Source organism: Scylla paramamosain, chromosome 4 (genome assembly GCF_035594125.1).
Source record: "Scylla paramamosain isolate STU-SP2022 chromosome 4, ASM3559412v1, whole genome shotgun sequence".
Taxonomy (NCBI): Eukaryota; Metazoa; Arthropoda; class Malacostraca; order Decapoda; family Portunidae; genus Scylla; species Scylla paramamosain.
In genome coordinates this window covers 30,842,103-30,859,526 of record NC_087154.1, presented here as the reverse complement: position 1 = coordinate 30,859,526, position 17,424 = coordinate 30,842,103, and the positions used below count along the sequence as shown (strand labels likewise).

At 37.6% G+C, this 17,424-nt stretch overlaps 2 protein-coding genes across 7 annotated transcripts in view; one reads left to right on the top strand and one right to left on the bottom strand.

Annotated features, from left to right (window-relative positions):
- Nucleotides 1–17,424, top strand: part of LOC135099990 (BRCA1-associated protein-like) — a 54,693-nt gene that overhangs the window by 28,126 nt on the left and 9,143 nt on the right. The window contains exons 1-3 of one of the 5 annotated variants that reach the window (XM_064002794.1): nt 11,951–12,248; nt 16,730–16,884; nt 17,044–17,209. In XM_064002794.1, the coding sequence (XP_063858864.1) occupies nt 12,173–12,248; nt 16,730–16,884; nt 17,044–17,209 (397 nt within the window). In that variant the 5' untranslated portion in view covers nt 11,951–12,172. Of the gene's footprint in view, nt 1–11,950; nt 12,249–15,760; nt 15,959–16,729; nt 16,885–17,043; nt 17,210–17,424 lie in introns of those variants that run through there. The other 4 variants (XM_064002793.1, XM_064002791.1, XM_064002792.1 and 1 more) reach the window with 4 other exon arrangements.
- Nucleotides 4,863–11,038, bottom strand: LOC135099993 (small integral membrane protein 15-like). 2 transcript variants are annotated; one of them, XM_064002807.1, is made up of 4 exons: nt 10,829–11,038; nt 10,046–10,149; nt 9,694–9,802; nt 4,863–8,244 (listed from the first exon to the last, which is right to left on the bottom strand). In XM_064002807.1, the coding sequence occupies exons 2-4, from the start codon at nt 10,126–10,128 to the stop codon at nt 8,182–8,184; spliced, it is 255 nt and encodes an 84-aa protein (XP_063858877.1). In that variant the 5' UTR covers nt 10,129–10,149; nt 10,829–11,038; the 3' UTR covers nt 4,863–8,181. The 2 variants fall into 2 exon arrangements, with proteins under 2 accessions (XP_063858877.1, XP_063858875.1); XM_064002805.1 differs by having other exon boundaries at nt 10,833–11,038.

Sequence of the window (17,424 nt, the reverse complement as noted above, 5' to 3'; positions counted from 1 at the left end):
CTCTCTCTCTCTCTCTCTCTCTCTCTCTCTCTCTCTCTCTCTCTCTCTCTCTCTCTCTCTCTCTGTGTGTGTGTGTGTGTGTGTGTGTGTGTGTTTAATGATACTAATATTAAAAAATTATGATGATGATGAACGTAAATACAGTTTCATTTATATCGCAGTCAGAATTGAAAAAGAAGAGAAAGAGAAAAAAACATATAAAGGAAATTATTAGGCATATTTGTACTAGTACACTTACGAACTCAAACTCCTGAAGCAGAAGCACTTGACATTACCAAAGTTAAAATCTAGATTACTTAAGTTATAGAAATGTTAAAATGAACACCTTCATAGCTGTACGCAATAACACACAGAACTAAAAAGTACGATTCATATTCTTTACAAGCATTCGCAAGAAAAGAAACTGATTAAACGAGAAGATTTTCCAGTACATAGCCAGCGTAATGTTTAGACGCGACTGTAAAACTAAGATAAATATCCGAGAGTGATTTATGATTACAGAATGATTCGTCAAATCCTCTCTCTCTCTCTCTCTCTCTCTCTCTCTCTCTCTCTCTCTCTCTCTCTCTCTCTCTCTCTCTCTCTCTCTCTCTCTCTTCGCCACAAGGATCAGTGACGTCAAAAAGGAATCATTTCTCCCCCACCAGCGTTAATGACGTCAAAAGAGCGAGTCCCTCCCGGGATGTGATTGGCCGAGAGGGGCAATGACGTCAAGGGCGAGGCTGCACTCCTGCTTTCGTGATTGGCAGGAATGGTTCGTGACGTCATTGTATTGGAAGTTACGTAATCACTCGAAAGGCAAGTCACTCTGGAGGTCGGATTATATGCACGACCTTTACACAATCATTTTTTTTAGGGATGGGTTGGTTGAGGTGGGGATTGCATGTTTTGTGTGGGTACGTGTCTGTGTATGTGAGTATTTGTGCATTTATGTATGTACTGTATGAATACGAATGCCATGTTCTTCACGTGTGATGATTATATGATGCATGTCTGAATTCTCACTCAGATCCCGCGTTCTCAACCACTTCGGCGTGTTATATCGATTTAATTTAATCAGATTCTACATGTAGTGCAAGTTAAAAGAAAGGTTCCAATCGGAGTACTAGAAATACTACATAGATAATGAGGAAAATATATACAATTTCATGTACATATATCCCTTTCTACATCCTCCAAATATAAATATTAAATAAACATACCAAACATCCACATTTGCCTAACCTCAGCACGGACAAGCCAGACAGGGAACAGGAAAGGGAGGAGGAAAATCTAACACAATAATAATAATAATAATAATAATAATAATAATAATAATAATAATAATAATAATACCTATCCCGGACAGTATTATATGAGTTTTTTTTTTTTTTTTAGGGATGATCTTATAATTCTAGTGATAGATTAACAAATATTTTGCGTCATCAGTAAAAAAGGATCTATAAGAAAATGACTAATCATCCTAATCATCCCTTTGACCTTTGAAAATTGTCCATGTGAGAGAGTAAAGCGTTTCAAAATACGAGTCCTGTTTGACTTTGCTAACAAGTCAAGGAAAGGAAGGAAAGCAGGAAAAGAGAGGGGTTTTAAGATCAAGGGTGTACGTGTATGTTGGCTACACCTTTATGCATACACCTGAGGCGAAGCAGGGACACGTGTAGCTGTGTAGGCCAGCAGGAAGTGTTCTGCATCACGGGCAAAGGATCACACAGCCAAAGGGTGTCACGTGAGGAATGGGCCTTCATGCCTATGTTTGTGTCCTCGATGGGGAAAGAGAAGGAGGAGGAGGAGGAAGACAAGTCTTCTGGGTTGCAGTTGGTGTTAATTAAGTCTTTTTAAAGGTTTGATTATATGTTTGGTTCCTTCGGGTGCGCTCTCTATGCAGAAGAATGGGAGGAAGGAGTCTTGTAATGATAGTAGTTGTTGTAGTAGTAGTAGCAGTAGTAGTATACCGACACCACCGGTCCACCCCTTTATCACCTCTCTGAGTCCACTCTCTTGTAGTTCGGAGAAACATTGCTCAATAAGAGAACTGTTCGGGGACGATGTAACGTGTTTTGACATCCCAGCAGGTCCGTATGTTGAAACGCCTTAGGCCCTCATAAGGACTCTCCAAAGGCCACAGATGATTAGTCGAGTTCTCACTTTTTTTTTTTTTTTTATTGATGGAGAATTCTTCCTAAACTATCTCTAGAATCACGAAAACTCTTGAAATCCCCAATAACTTCCATTACAGCCTGTTAGACGTGCCTGTAGGTTGAAATGAGATACCGAAACTTTTGGGAATGCGGATCCCAGCATACCGGACCGAAGCTACGTTGATATTTGTGAATCCAACTAAAACATTTATCTCAAGAGAAATTATTCTTTGCTTTATTCACAGAGGAAGGGACATCGCACTCATAGTTTAGTTCATCAGTCATTCATAGGGAGTACACAATTATGTCAGTGTAACGGTTTTGACTGGAGTGGCATGTTCGCTGGCTCACTTTCCCGAGGTTATGGGCGAGGGTTATGAACTAAGGCAATAGTGCGCTACTATTCTAATACCTGCGTGATGTTGATCGGAGTTACACCCACACTTACGTTCACCTACGCTACACGTACACCCACGCCTACACCTACTCACCCTCAAACACACATAGAGCAACATTTCCATAGTTACTGGCAACATCAGCCAGCAAAAAAAAAAAAAAAGTGAGTCAGGGGTGACCTCCGCGTCAGCGACCCCGCCCAGAGGGAAGGAAGGCTGCACCACCACGCACTCCTCCCGCCCTTCCAGGAAGTACAGGAAAAGCTATGCCCGTGTATCTTCCTTGTGACGGAATGTTTTAGTACGTCACTGAGAAATGAAGTGGATGTCAGTGACTGAGTTTTTGTTGTGTATTTGTAATTTTTTTTCAGTGGCTATAAGTGATTTTAGTAATAATTCTGCATTTATTTATTTATTTTTTAAAGTGACAATTTTGCGGATGTGTTTTATTGTTAATAATTCTTGTGTGGCATTCCCTGTGCCTGACACGATTGGTCTGTTGGACGTGGACATAATTAAAGGGCGTAATATTAAGTACAGGGAAGTGCTAGTCTTTCTTTTTTTCTTGTTTTTTCCTTCTTCTTCTTCTTCTTATTATTATTATTATTATCATTATTATTATTATTATCATTATTATTATTATTATTATTATTATTATTATTATTATTATTATAATAATTATCCTCTGATTACCCTATAGGATATATTATAATATATTCATACTATATCAAACAGACTCAGTGAATAACTGAAAGATCAACATCAACTTAGCGACAACATAACACAGATGTCTTGATGCATTTTTTTTTCTCCTTCATCATAATGCCGAGTCATGCGCGTTACCTATCATGTCACGGATGAGCGCTCCAGCACCACTTTTATTGTATTGGCCTCTCAGCCCTCGTCTCCTGGCCTTCCTTGCTCAGTAAATTGATTCTGCACGAGCCGTTAGAGAAAAGAGAAAAGTTGAGGACAGAGAAGTAGCAGACACCCTGCCCTGCCCTGCAGGCCTTCACCCGCCATCAAGGCCACGCAGCAGGGCGCACTGTCCAGTCCTTGATGTTGTAAAGAGATCTGGATGTTCCTCTTCCCTCAGGCATCTTTAAGCTACACACACACACACACACACACACACACACACACCTACTAGTCTTTACCTTTCTCATGGGGAAAGCAGTAGAACAACTATGTAATACATCAACTCTCTCTCTCTCTCACTCTCTCTCTCTCTCTCTCTCTCTCTCTCTCTCTCTCAGTAAAAAGTTTATAAAAGACAATAGTTTACCTTTCATCTTTATTGTAAGAAGGGCAATGTTGTACTTCTTTAATCATAAGTTGTAATGAAATCATAACATCATTAGACAAATACACAAAGGTAAAGTGAGTACAAAACTTGGTAATGCAGGTAATATGATTTGCATAAGAACTGAACTGAAACCCAAATGCTCGCAAATGTACATTTTGGTAGTACAACTGGGGAAAACATATTCATTAAATGCACAAAAAATTGACATTCAGCAGAATATCAGAAAATAATGACTGATATTTTTTTTCAAGCTTATTCTATACTACATAAGTAATTTGTTCTGGAAAAGAATATTAATCACCACACCACATTATTATGATCAACAGTTATCCAACACATGCACATATAGGACCCAAACACCCCACCAAGGACCTTCCCTGTAACAGTATTTCATGAGTTTCACCTCTACGTGCACCTCTTTTGGGTCCCTATTTAGAAACACTTTACTCTCTCACCATAACTATTTCCAAAGGCCACAGAGATGATTAACTGGGTTTTCAAGACTGTTTCTCCTGTTAATTATGTGGTTATGTTGTTAAACTGTCACTATATCTATAAAAACACCCTTAAAAACTTGTGTGACTTCAACCAGAGCCTTTTGAATGTAGTGGAGGTGCAGAGCAGAAATGTTTCAGAATATGGTCCTTATTATGGAATGAATGTTTTAACTGTGCTTTATAAAACTAATCTACTGCCACATATGATTATCAACCAGTACTGCATGAAATATGAGCCTCCAAGCAATGTGTTTTGATAGTTATGAGCAAAGATGCACTGATAATGGTTCTAAAAGTACATGTATATTAATTTACTAATATGTACCTACTTTGCAAACTTTCCAAGCAGTGTTTCTGGGGAAGTGCTTTTGTCTTCCTCTTTGGAGTGCACGGTTTGTTCACAGTAAAGTCATGATAAAAAAAATAAACAAATAAGAACATTTTTAAAATCTTGTAACATTCTGCACTTATTTCCAGTTTTATGGCCTCCTTCAACCAAGTCATCTGATCTGCTGACAGTTTATTAAAAAAAAAAAAGTGATAATAAATTCTCAACATTTCAGATGGCTTAAGCTTGATGGAAAACACTAAACACAATGGAAAAGAGTGCAATACTTACTAATTGTAGCATACAAGGAGTGATTTAATAGGTTTGTCTGGTCCTGTTTCCATATTTATACTTATCTGGTCTTGCCCCTAATTGAGGTACACATTTTGCTTTTATCATTTCATCTTTTAGTCCATGCCATGTCTGTAGTTCTGTAAAACTTTACTTCTTGTTATTTAAGCACCATCCTTTTTTGTTTCTTTCTTTTCTTCTTTTTCTTGTGTTTTAAATATACGAGTCCTCTTCTCTACATCAATAGGTCATCCCTGTCAACTATTGACCATGACTCTACCTAACTTTGCATTTATTGTTTGCAAACTGTCATTTTAAGTGAAACATTCTTCACAGTGGTTGTCTTCTCTTTATGCTCCACATACTCAATAAACAATAATATTTCTCCCCTAATCTAAACCTGTCACACACTCCATTGTGCTGAAATCAATACTGTATGGATTCTGTTGTTGCATATTTTATACCTGATAGGGCACTAAAAGGATTAACTATATCACAGTCCAGCTTCAATACAGGTAACATCTAACCTTATTTATTTTATAACACTAATCTTTAGCTGACACAATATTATATTTTTTCCAATTTCATGCTAGCTCCTACTGTATGGATACATATATTAGACATTTTCAAGTGATATTTTTAAAAGCATCATATTGAAAAGGCATTTCAATGACACAAAACCTTAAATATGCAAATAAGAAAGTGATCATAGGATGTTTATCAAGGTATCTTTTCTGATCACATGTCAGGATGTGCATAAAACATTACACAGTTTAAATTCTACAGGTAATTCTGTGGTCTTTTGTTATGAAATATTAATGCTTATTTGTATTGAATTGCTTGAGATTTTATGAACTCATTGTGTTTGGAAAGAAATGTATGTAAATGCTTTGATACTTTTTTACATAAATTCTTATACAGTACACCTATTATTTACCAGGAGTAATCATTCAGATTATAAAGTGTATAGATACTCTTGTGTCTTGCGGACTGTGTTTCTTGTAAAGTCATTCCTGTGTTACTTTGTCATACTTAGACTTCATATCCTTCAGTTGACTAAGAACTATTCTTCATGAAGCAAGGACAATTATATTTCTTTTAGCTACATATATGAAAAAACCTTTGGGGAAATATAAGCAAGTATGCCATATCTTTCTTAATGAACAAACTAATACACATACACTAAACTTATTCACAGATTACAGTGTGCATGGTGGTTATGCAGGATAGTACAACATGACACATTACAAAAATATAAAGTAGCACTTGAAATGGAATGGAAAACTTGTCTGTCATTTTTGGTAGAGCATCAGTCTTCAATGCAACAAAGAAAGAAGGGCACTATACATTGGTAAGACTTTCAATCAGCTAGCAGCAGAAGAAACTGACAGCAAGATATGCCAAAAGCAGCTATTAAGTAGGGTACCTATTAAGAGTCTACATTAAAAGGTCTAAGAAAGATTTTTTCTGCAATACTCAAACATTCAATCCTGTCAATTCATGCCTACCACAATGAAATACATTTAAACATATTGAATTCAGAAGTCTACAAACATATATATACCATCACAAATCTTTCCCCCACGATAAAATGGGTGCCATGCACAGTTTACAGCATGAATACGTTAATTTTTTTAATAACCACTTGAACTTCATTTCTTGCTGTAAAAATTTTAAACAATCTATCATCTTGAATGATTTATCTTTTATACTTTTACAGAATTAAAGCAGTTGCATATTTTTCCTGCTTTCCATATTAATGTCTCAGTCTTTCACATTCAACATTATGTGGATATTTTCACTTTTATATGTACACACCATCCTTTACATGAACAGCAATTTGAAACAGAAAAGTCTCATATTGTATTTACTATGATAATAATATAGTTTTTACATACCCCAGCTTTAACATATCCACCATGAAATCATAGCTATTGTTATTTCCCCATGACACATCATAGTCTTTCTCACTTGATGCTCTTCTGTTCCTTCTAAGTCTCCCCACAACTAACTCAAATATAATGTGGGAATCCTTTGTTTTTATTCCATGCCATCATCAGTTTCAGTTGTGCAGTTTTCTCTTCACAAATAGTCACTAGTGTATAATGCTCAGCTGATCCTCGCATCTTAATGGTAACCTATCTAAATATCTCGCTACTCATTTGAGCACCTAACCAATTATAAGATCACATCTTCCCAGTTACCTTCTTTTCCCCCTTGTGATAATATCCTAAACATAATTTTGTTGCTGAGTGCATCAAGTATACTGCATCATTATTCTGTGGCCCGTGTTCTGAAATGTCTTGGGTTCTCACAGGGACTACACATTTTCAAAGGATCCAGAGAAGATAAGTTAACTTCTTGTGGGTTTTTTTTTTTTTCCACTGATGGTGTCGAGTCCTTGTTAAACTATCACAAGAATAATGAAAATATTCCTTTAAACTGTAATAACTTCCATTACACCCAGCTGAAAATAGCCAAAGTAAGATGCCAAACATTTAAGAATACAGACCTGCATATTGCTAGTGGGGTGATGACTAGTGTTACTGGATTATTTTTGTTATTACTGCATGATTCTACCTTGTAAGACTTCACCCGCATTGTTATCTCATGTACTTATTAAAGATTTTAAAAATATGTATATATGTCCAGTTTAGTTAATATATATATATATACATATACATTTCCTGTACAGAACAGCCAATGTCATCATTTCAAAATTGAAAAATTTAGGAATGATTATATCATTTTTGGTCTTCATTAATTCTGGATATTGGTCAACATTTCAAAACTGATCACTGTTGCAAGCAAGTAATATCCCCCACCCCCCAAAAAAAAACACTCAGGAAGGTACTAATGTATAAGAAGAATACAACCTAAGGGCATTTTTCAATACAGTGCTGTTAATAATAATCATTAATAAAAATATAAAAGAACCATTACTACCTGAACTTATTTTAAAGTACTAACATCAAATATGTGTGTACGTAAAACAGATGACAATGGACAGCAAGAACCAACAGTAAAAGTAACAAAAGTACAAAAATCTGCAAATTAATACTTCATGAAAATCAAAGTAAAAAATATCAATAAATTTATGAACATGGCCACTACCTAATCTTTTTACCACTGCCACTAACTCTTCTAACAGGTCTGTGTAAAAAACTTTTGTGTGTTGCTCGCCATCCCAATGGGCACACAGCCTTGCCTTGAGTCCAGCTTTGCCTCAGTGACTCTTGGCCCGCACCTTGTTCATGTTGGCTTTCCTCTTCTCTTTACGGCTCTTGTCCTATAACATGAAAGCAATGTCAGGGTAGAAGAGCACAACATGCGTAGTGCAACTTTTAGACTTTGTTTTGATGTGTGTGTGTGTGTGTGTGTGTGTGTGTGTGTGTGTGTGTGTGTGTGTGTGTGTGTGTGTGTGTGTGTGTGTGTGTGTGTGTTTGGAGAGAGAGAGAGAGAGAGAGAGAGAGAGAGAGAGAGAGAGAGAGAGAGAGAGAGAGAGAGAGAGAGAGAGAGAGAGAGAGAGAGAGAGAGAGAGAGAGAGAGAGAGAGAGAGAGAGAGAGAGAGAGAGAGATTAAACAATAAGTAATAAAATAAATAAGCACAAGAATGCCACACTTAGAAGTAGACAAAATAGGATATAATATTATATTACACTCTAAGAGATTTGAACATAGTGCAAAAAAAAGAAAAAAAAAATCTAAATGTAGTGTAATGCTGAATGGGGATAATATGTATTCTAAGAATGCATGTGGTATGTTTGTATTATACCAAACTGCATGTGCACAATTAATATGGTGAAAGTAATAGAAACAAAATCATAAGTTGGATGGAGAAGATGAAAAAAAAAAAAAAAAAAACAAGATCCAGATAAATCAAGGATGAAACAAGTGAGTGATATGTGATGCATATCTTGATGGATACACAGGGGATCACAAGTCATTCCCTTGAAATGAGTCCCTCACAGAAATAAGACGTTAAAAGTATAAAAAAGATGAGACAGCAAATAGTAGTATAAAACTGACATTCCTAAGTGTTACACAAAACCTTGCTGATATTAATAATCAAGTTTTCCAAAAATCATCTACCTTTTTCCTTTTTTCCAGCAGATAAGATCCAATTATCTTATGAAAGTGATATGTTTATTGCAATAATTACATGATGATTTTGTTATCTATTAACATCTTATTCATTCATGTTTCCACATTTCTCCAATCCATCCACTTCCACAGTGCTCAAAGCATTATCACAGTTACTCCTGACATTATATAGCTCTGACTGGAGTTTCCATCTCTTAAATGGTCTTTTTAGATTCTCGCAAGTTTGGATGAGTCCTCCCTCCTGTTAGTGGTGTGTGCAGTGAACTTTGTTGCAAGAGAGTGTTATAATCATTTCTCCTCTTTGCTAATTCCTGAAAAAAACATTACCAGCATCAGTACTTGGCTGTGAGACTTAAATGAACGCTTGCTCATCTTTGAAGCTTACAAACATAGCTAGCTAGCTCCTGACAGATACTGAAAACCATACAGTTTGTAGCACCTCATTATAAAACTTGGCTACTATCATCTTCACTGCTGCAATTCGTATATTGTACTTTTTGTCATAACTATTATAGATTTGGTCTTTTTTTTTATCATAAAAAAAATTCATTCCATTAATTTTTATGGTCATTAAAATCATAAACTTTTAGGTAAATGCTTGATAAGATACAAATAATCTACTATGTAGTCTTACCTTTTCTTGAGCTTCTAGTGCTTTAGCTAGTTTCCAGGAAAGCATTGCAGAGATGAAGAACATTGGTGACAAGCAAAGCAGCAGGTACCAACAAAACTCCCAAGGATTTCTGTGAAACATTTGTTAAAACTTTTATACACCAGAAAAGTACACTAATTCATCATGCCTGTTAAAGCCTAGGACATGGGCATCTTAACATATATAAGCTTTATAAAATAAATAAACAGGTAATTCTTTTCAGTCAGATACAACCTAGTTATCCTATCCTCAAAGCAGAAACCTCTAATATAACAGTACTTATTCTAGTTCTTACACACAATCTGAATAAAAACAAACATATGTGAAACCTTACGTTGCTGCATAAATGACCAGCTGGTGCAGCCATCCACCCTCCACATCCTCAATGGGTGTCTTTATAGCATCATCTCCACTCATCTTTCTTGATGTGTGTCACTTCTAGAGAGTTAACAATCAAGAGAAGGGTTTATTTACACAGTGCAGTAGAAACTTATATGTCTCATCTTATTATTATTCATAAATATATAAAGTTAAGACATTAATCAGGAGCAGCAACACATGCTGACCGTGGGTCCATTACTGGTAAATGGTAATTAGGTTTGTGATTGTACCTATATGGCTAATCATCTTGCTGATTACTTCTCGGTCTTTATTGCTGACGACCTTACTGATCCTTATCCTCATCGACACTCTTCTATTTTCACATTTCATCCTATATCAAAAGACATGCTAATTTAACACATCTTGTACAAACTTCCAGTGTGACCTTTTCCTTAGTCAGAAATCTTATTCTCTGATCAGAAAGGTAAATGCAAATATTGACCTAAAGGATTTCTCGGTTGTGTAAACTTGGGCAAGTAGGCAAAGCATTATATAAAAACATTATCAGAGAGAGAGAGAGAGAGAGAGAGAGAGAGAGAGAGAGAGAGAGAGAGAGAGAGAGAGAGAGAGAGAGAGAGAGAGAGAGAGAGAGAGAGAGAGAGAGAGTTATATCACACCATATCATTACATCTATCCAACAGAAGAGGGAAAGGAAAGAAAAACGAGAAAACGAGACAAAACCTACCAAGCGCCATACAAGTAAAGAACGACAGAGGCAACGGTCGTCGGTACTTACTAACCTGCCGTAGACTGTCAGTTTCCGCTGCTCTCTGTCCCGCCTACGCCCTGTTGACCTGTTGCCCTTTGAGTCGTGGTAGCAGCTGCACCTCGAGTCACCCCCTGGAAATGCCTCGGCTTGACAGAAGGGAGGAAGTTGAGAAGCCGTCAGTCCTAATCGCGATCACAGGACTCGGTCTCTATTTGTTTACATTGACAGACCGACTTCGGATTTTCAGGCACTCTCGGCCTCTTACTTCGAGTGCTTGTAACTGGCTCTGGTGCTAATTGGTGGGATTCTCAAGGGAGTTTACGTAATGCCACTGGTAGTTGGACATGTAATATGTATCCTAATTCTAATAAGCACTCTTGAGAAATTGGCTAATGAGTCTCTGTGGCCTTCGAAAGTAGCGTTTTTATAGGTCCAAAATGTTGCATTTGCGGGGTTCTAAAGGGTATATTCGTAATGTCAGGGATAGCTGGACAAATATTTTTTATCCTAATTCCGATAATCACTTGAGAACTCGACCAGTTAATTCCTGCGGCCTTTAGAATTAGTCACGTGATAATTGCAGAATCAAGGGATATAATATTCTTGGCCATAATGCGGTTTAACTAGCGTGCAGCTTAATTCATTCCACCAATGAGAAATAAGGGTTTAATCAGTTTCTGTTTACTATTGGGTGGTGCCAAAGTTATGTCTCTTACAGATGGGTTTGAAAATATTTTCCTTCTCTGCTTAGCTGTTGGGTTATGCATTTGTGCTACCTACATCCCTTGTATCAATAACTTGAGATAGAATTATTGTTACACTACTACTATAATAGTTAAGATTTTAATGATAATTCTAATCAGAAAATCTCAAAAACGCAAGAAAAGATATACAAAAGAATTCTAAAGAAGAAAGTTTACCTACAAACCATAACAGTTTGCAATAAAAAATATTAAAGGAGAAGCTTTTATGTATAAGGATCAAACTAGAGAATAACTAGAGCAGAATAAAAATGAAGAACAGCTTCCGTTGCAAAGGCTTCATCTCTCGCTTCCTTTTGGACCAATGAGAATTATGTCGAAAATACAAGACATGGCAAGCAGGGCTCCCATTGGCAGGATTCCCATCCAGAGGAACAAAACAATACAGTCAGAGTACAAAGTTGAGTCGTAGGATTGGAATACAGTATAGGGAAAATAAGTGGAAGAATTAACAGGCAGTAGGAGCAAGAATAGATGAAGAGGACCTGCTGATAAGGGATACCAAGCCCTTAGAGGTCACAAGAAGGAGAGGAAGAGGGAGGATACTCACTTGAGGGCCTTTGCACAGAGGGTGTTATGAGTAAAAGTCACGCAGTCCAAAGAATGAAATATGTCCGTCAGTCTGGTGGTAATCAGACTTGAGACTGCCGAGGACAGCCCGACCCTGAGTCACATAGAATATCGAGGTAAGGAATATTGCGTGTGTGAATCTCTCTCTCTCTCTCTCTCTCTCTCTCTCTCTCTCTCTCTCTCTCTCTCTCTCTCTCTCTCTCTCTCTCTCTCTCTCTCTCTCTCTCTCTCTCTCTCTCTCTCTCTCTCTCTGTGTGTGTGTGTGTGTATTTTTTTTTTAATAACCCTAGTAATTTGTAGACTCAACATTTATTTCTGGACAAAAATAAGATGTTTGGGCACTCGTGGGGATTTGAGGTCCCGCGGTGGCAGGGCCCCGAGGCCTGTCGGTTTGAGTTGCCAGGTATGCATTTCTGTTGTAGTATTACTACGTTGGTTGAGCGAGGAAACTGCCATACTGGACATTAGAACTCTTGGATGGAAATGATATGTTATTCAAAGTTACTATCTCTCTCTCTCTCTCTCTCTCTCTCTCTCTCTCTCTCTCTCTCTCTCTCTCTCTCTCTCTCTCTCTCTCTCTCTCTCTATTACTAGATGATATTTTGGTGATTCTTTATAATAAGTCTGTCATGTGCAATGACGAAACTTACATATTATGTAGGACACACTGTGGCCTTGCCGTAAATGAAAAATCTTTTTGGGGATGAGTCTGATATGGCTGTAATATTTAAGAACGTAAGAACATAAGAAGTAAGGGAAGCTGCAAGAAGCAACCAGGCTTACACGTGGCAGTCCCTGTATGAAATATACCTACCAATTTCCACCTATCATTCCCATCCATAAATCCATCTAATCTTCTCTTAAGGCTCTCTAATGTCCTAGCACAAACAACATGATTACTGAGTCTGTTCCACTCATCTACCACTCTATTTGAGAACCAATTTCTTCCTAACTCTTTCCTAAACCTAAATTTTTGAAGCTTGAACCCATTATTTCTTGTTCTTTCCTGGTTGCTGATCTTAAGAATTTTGCTTACATCCCCCTTGTTATAACCCTTATACCACTTTAAGACTTCTATCAGGTCCCCTCTTAACCTACATCTTTCTAAAGAATGTAAATTTAACAACTTCAATCTCGCCTTGTAAGGAATACTCCTCATCCCCTGTATCCTTTTCGTCATTCTCCTCTGTACTGATTCTAATAGACCTATATCTTTCCTGTGATGTGGGGACCAGAACTGCATAGTGTAGTCTAGATGATGTCTGACCAACGCCAAGTATAACTTTAATATTACTTCGGGTTTTCTACTTTTAACACTCCTAAAAATAAATCCTAATTCCCTATTTGCCAGTTCAGAACTAACTATAACTCCTAAATCTTTCTTGTACCCTGTACCTATCAGAGTTACTTTGTTTAATATGTACCTACTGTGTGGGTTTCCTCTACCTATGCTAAGTACTTTGTATTTGTATTTCCAAGAAAGTGCTGTTTCTTGGATTTTTTCCAAGTCCAGTGAGCTCTGCATCAGTCTCTCAGCCATGCAGTAGTCATGTGTGCATGTGTTAGTATGTTGGTTTCCAATATGAAATGACACTTGTATCTCTTTCATTCAGCCTAGAAGAGCTGTCTTTTTAATAATACATTAGAAAGTCATTTACTTTTGGCCAATACGTCAGTTACTTTCAGCCAGTCACTACATATATTCATGGTGGCAGATTTAAGTACTGGGATTTTGTTGTGCATTTCTATAAGCAAGACAACTTGGATGTACACTTCTAAAGATTGCGTGGTGTTTGCCTGAAATCAATCTTGTGCTGAACAATCAGTGGTGCCTGTATCCTTTGAGGATGAGGAAGTGGAGGTTGACCAGCCACTGCCTGGACATTTGACTTCCTATTATAATGGAGAGGGACTTAGTTTCATATGGCAGACCAATTGTGCACATTGTGTGAAAAGCATGAAACTTGGCACAGTTGTTGTACGCTATGATATGGAAAAAAAAAATACCATAGGCACAAACAGTTTCTCTGATGAGAGGGACAAAGCACATACATAAAATTGGGTTGATTTTTTAAACCAATGCTTACAAAGAAAACATATCAAACACTTTATGGACCTCAAATGAAACAACTATTTTGCTCATAGTGCAGTCAATAAGGGATTGTGTGGTTCAGTTTCTCTACTTCTTTGCCTTGGATCAATATCACTACTCAAGATGGGTCTGTGTGCATGTGAGGGACCTCTTTAACCTGAGCAAGTTAAATCCTCTTAAAGACGAATTTAATAATGGATGTTTTGTAATATATAAGTCCAAAAGAGTTTTCTGCAATGCTATTGATCATGCCCATGAGCAACATAATGCTCAGATCAAAGGTGTTGGAGGCATTAAAGGCCTTACTGATAATCACTCAGCCCTCATGCACTGGATGATTGCTGGCCCTGGGATTGATCATCCTCTTACTTGAGGAACTTGAGAATTCTGTAGAACTGAGGACTCCAAGCACTGATTCAAGACATGAACAGTCACCAGTAGTGCAAAAAAATTCCAGAAGCAGGTTAGTTCACTAGTAGACATCATGGAGGAGTTTGGCAACCCCATCAGTGCCTGTTTCAGAGATAAATGCTGTGGTCATAGATGGGCCAGCATTATTGCACATGGTCAAGACATTCTCACAGTATATCATCAGGTCCACAAAGTATTATTATAACATACTTGAGAAAGCTAAGAGGGTTGATGTATGGGATACCTACAATGAAGACACTGTCAAACATGCAGTTAAACTCCATCATGGTACAGGAAGAAGAATGAAGGTTTTATTGATGTCTCTACTTCCAAAGGCTGGAACACCTTTTTTGTTAAACAGTGAAAAGAAGCAGGAATTAATTCATCTTTCAGATGGAGATAAGTAAAATGGATACTGGACACAAAGAAATTTCTGTAACTGATAGCCAATATGTGTACAGTTCTTTTCATTCTCAGTATTAATTGTCCAACATCACACTGTGCACTCACATTGCAGCTGACAAATTTGAAAATATTATGATCAGGACTGTTGACATTGATGTGTTAGCAGTTTCACTGTGGCAGAAAATGGTACACTGAGATTTAAGAGTCAGCGAATTCTGGGTTCACTTTGGAAGTGGTAAGTTTCAGAAGTTTATATTCATTCATGACCTGGTTCATGTACTTGGGTCCTCAAAATCACTCTCACTCCCAGCATTCCATGCCATGACAGGATGTGACATGACATCATTCTTTCATGGTAAGAAGACGACTGCATGGGATGTATGGAATAGATATAATTTTGCTACACAAGCATTTAAGTAGATGGCATCAATGCCTGTAGAATTCAGTGACGCCTTGATGGAAACATTGGAAAGATTCATTTTTCTGCTCTATGACAAGACAAGCGACCAAGACTGTGTATCTAGCTTTAAGAGAAGATTAGACAAGTTTATGGATGGGGATAACAGATGGAAATAGGTAGGAGTGTTTCATACAGGGACTGCCACGTGTAAGCCTGGTCGCTTCTTGCAGCTTCCCTTATTTCTTATGTTCTTATGTTCTTATGTGTAAATGCTGCAAGGAAGACATCTTCTGTAGGAAAGGAAGGCAAACTGACAACATCCTCCCAAGCACAGTTGCCTCACATGAACATTACAAGAGGGTAATGTATCAAGGAAATTTTATATGGGGCACTTATGAAGAACCCTGCCCACACATGCCAAGTCCAGCTGAATGGGGCTGGAAAAGGGAGGCAGAAGTGTGGAGGCTTGCCTGGACCACACTACCAGAGGCAATGGACATCTGCCAAGAACTTATCAAGTAAGGCTGCTGCCCTGACAGAACATGTAGGCGACCATGCAAATGCTGCAGTGCTGAATTACATGCCTATCATTGTTTAACTGTGCGGGAAACTGCCATGACTGATATTTGGGTTTCATTTCAAACAGTGTTACTAATGGCAAGACTGATGTGATTCATTTTCATACTAAAAAAAATTGACCTTAACAGGAAATTCACCTTTCAGATTGTTATAGAATCCAAAACATAGGATCAAATATTAATCATCAGTAACTGCAGTCTAACCAGATCATGTTGCTCTGCAGAGATATTCAAATAATTATATTGTTTGCTCAGTATTTTGGATTATATATGTGTTATTTAATACAAGTGATCCTATATAGAATCATGGAGAACCATGGGAGGCTTATACCATGGTATGAGCCTCCCAAGATACATGAATGTTTGTGACAAGAATAATGATAAATAATGGAAATAGGTATATGCAATCTGAAATCATTGAGTAGCTATGTAATTACAAGAATTTGATAATGCTCGGTTGACTCTTGGAGGAAAGTGATATGATTTTCCTTAATACATATACACGTGAACTCAAAAAAGTTTTCATATGCTACAGATAAAAGAGAAATCACTAATCCTTTTATACTTTCAGTACAGCTATCTTTTCATCTTATGTTTGTACCATTGGAACCCTTCCATTTTAGACTTAAAGGAATCCACACTTTTATTTATACCATTTGTCCACATGTCAGACCTGTCTTTCTGTCTTGATATAAATCTCTTTTCCACCAGCTCCCAAGGCCCACAGCGGAAAGTGCCGTGACCGTGAGGCAAGCCCCTCAGAGTGGCCTTTCTTGGTGACTGACACTCTTCTGTCCATGCACCGAGGCCGCAGAGAACCAGTCCAGCTCACTGTTACCACACTTGATGAAAACTTAATTGCTAAGGTAGCAGATCACAGAAAATGATCTCTCTCTCTCTCTCTCTCTCTCTCCTGTACTCTATAAGGTGCAGAGTAAATGATTTTTAAATTGAATTTTAATGGATGATTGCAATAAAAAACATACCTGAGATTCTGTTATCCTACAAAGTCTTACCAACCTCAGGCTGTGGCAGGAAGTGAAAGTGAGGACGAACACTGTGAACTTCAAGCTGAAGGTGGTGCCATGGAGAAGACAGAGACTAGCCCAGAGGCAGTGCCCCTGAGTTCTGGCGGGGTACTGCCACGCACCAGTAAAGAGTCCACTCCAGGAGCCTCAAGCAGCAAGGAAGGTACTCACTTAGACTGTGACTTGGTATATCCATGTCTTGTGTTAAGCTTTTGCACTTGTTATAGTAAAATTACCAGGATCCATGCACTTGAAAGGAGAGTTTGTGTAAAGTTGTTTATTGCCAAAAGATCTGAACATTATGAAAGCATCAGAAATGTATGGAATAAAAGCTGAGGTGTTGAAATGAAGAAAAAACTAATTAGGTGACTGGATCTT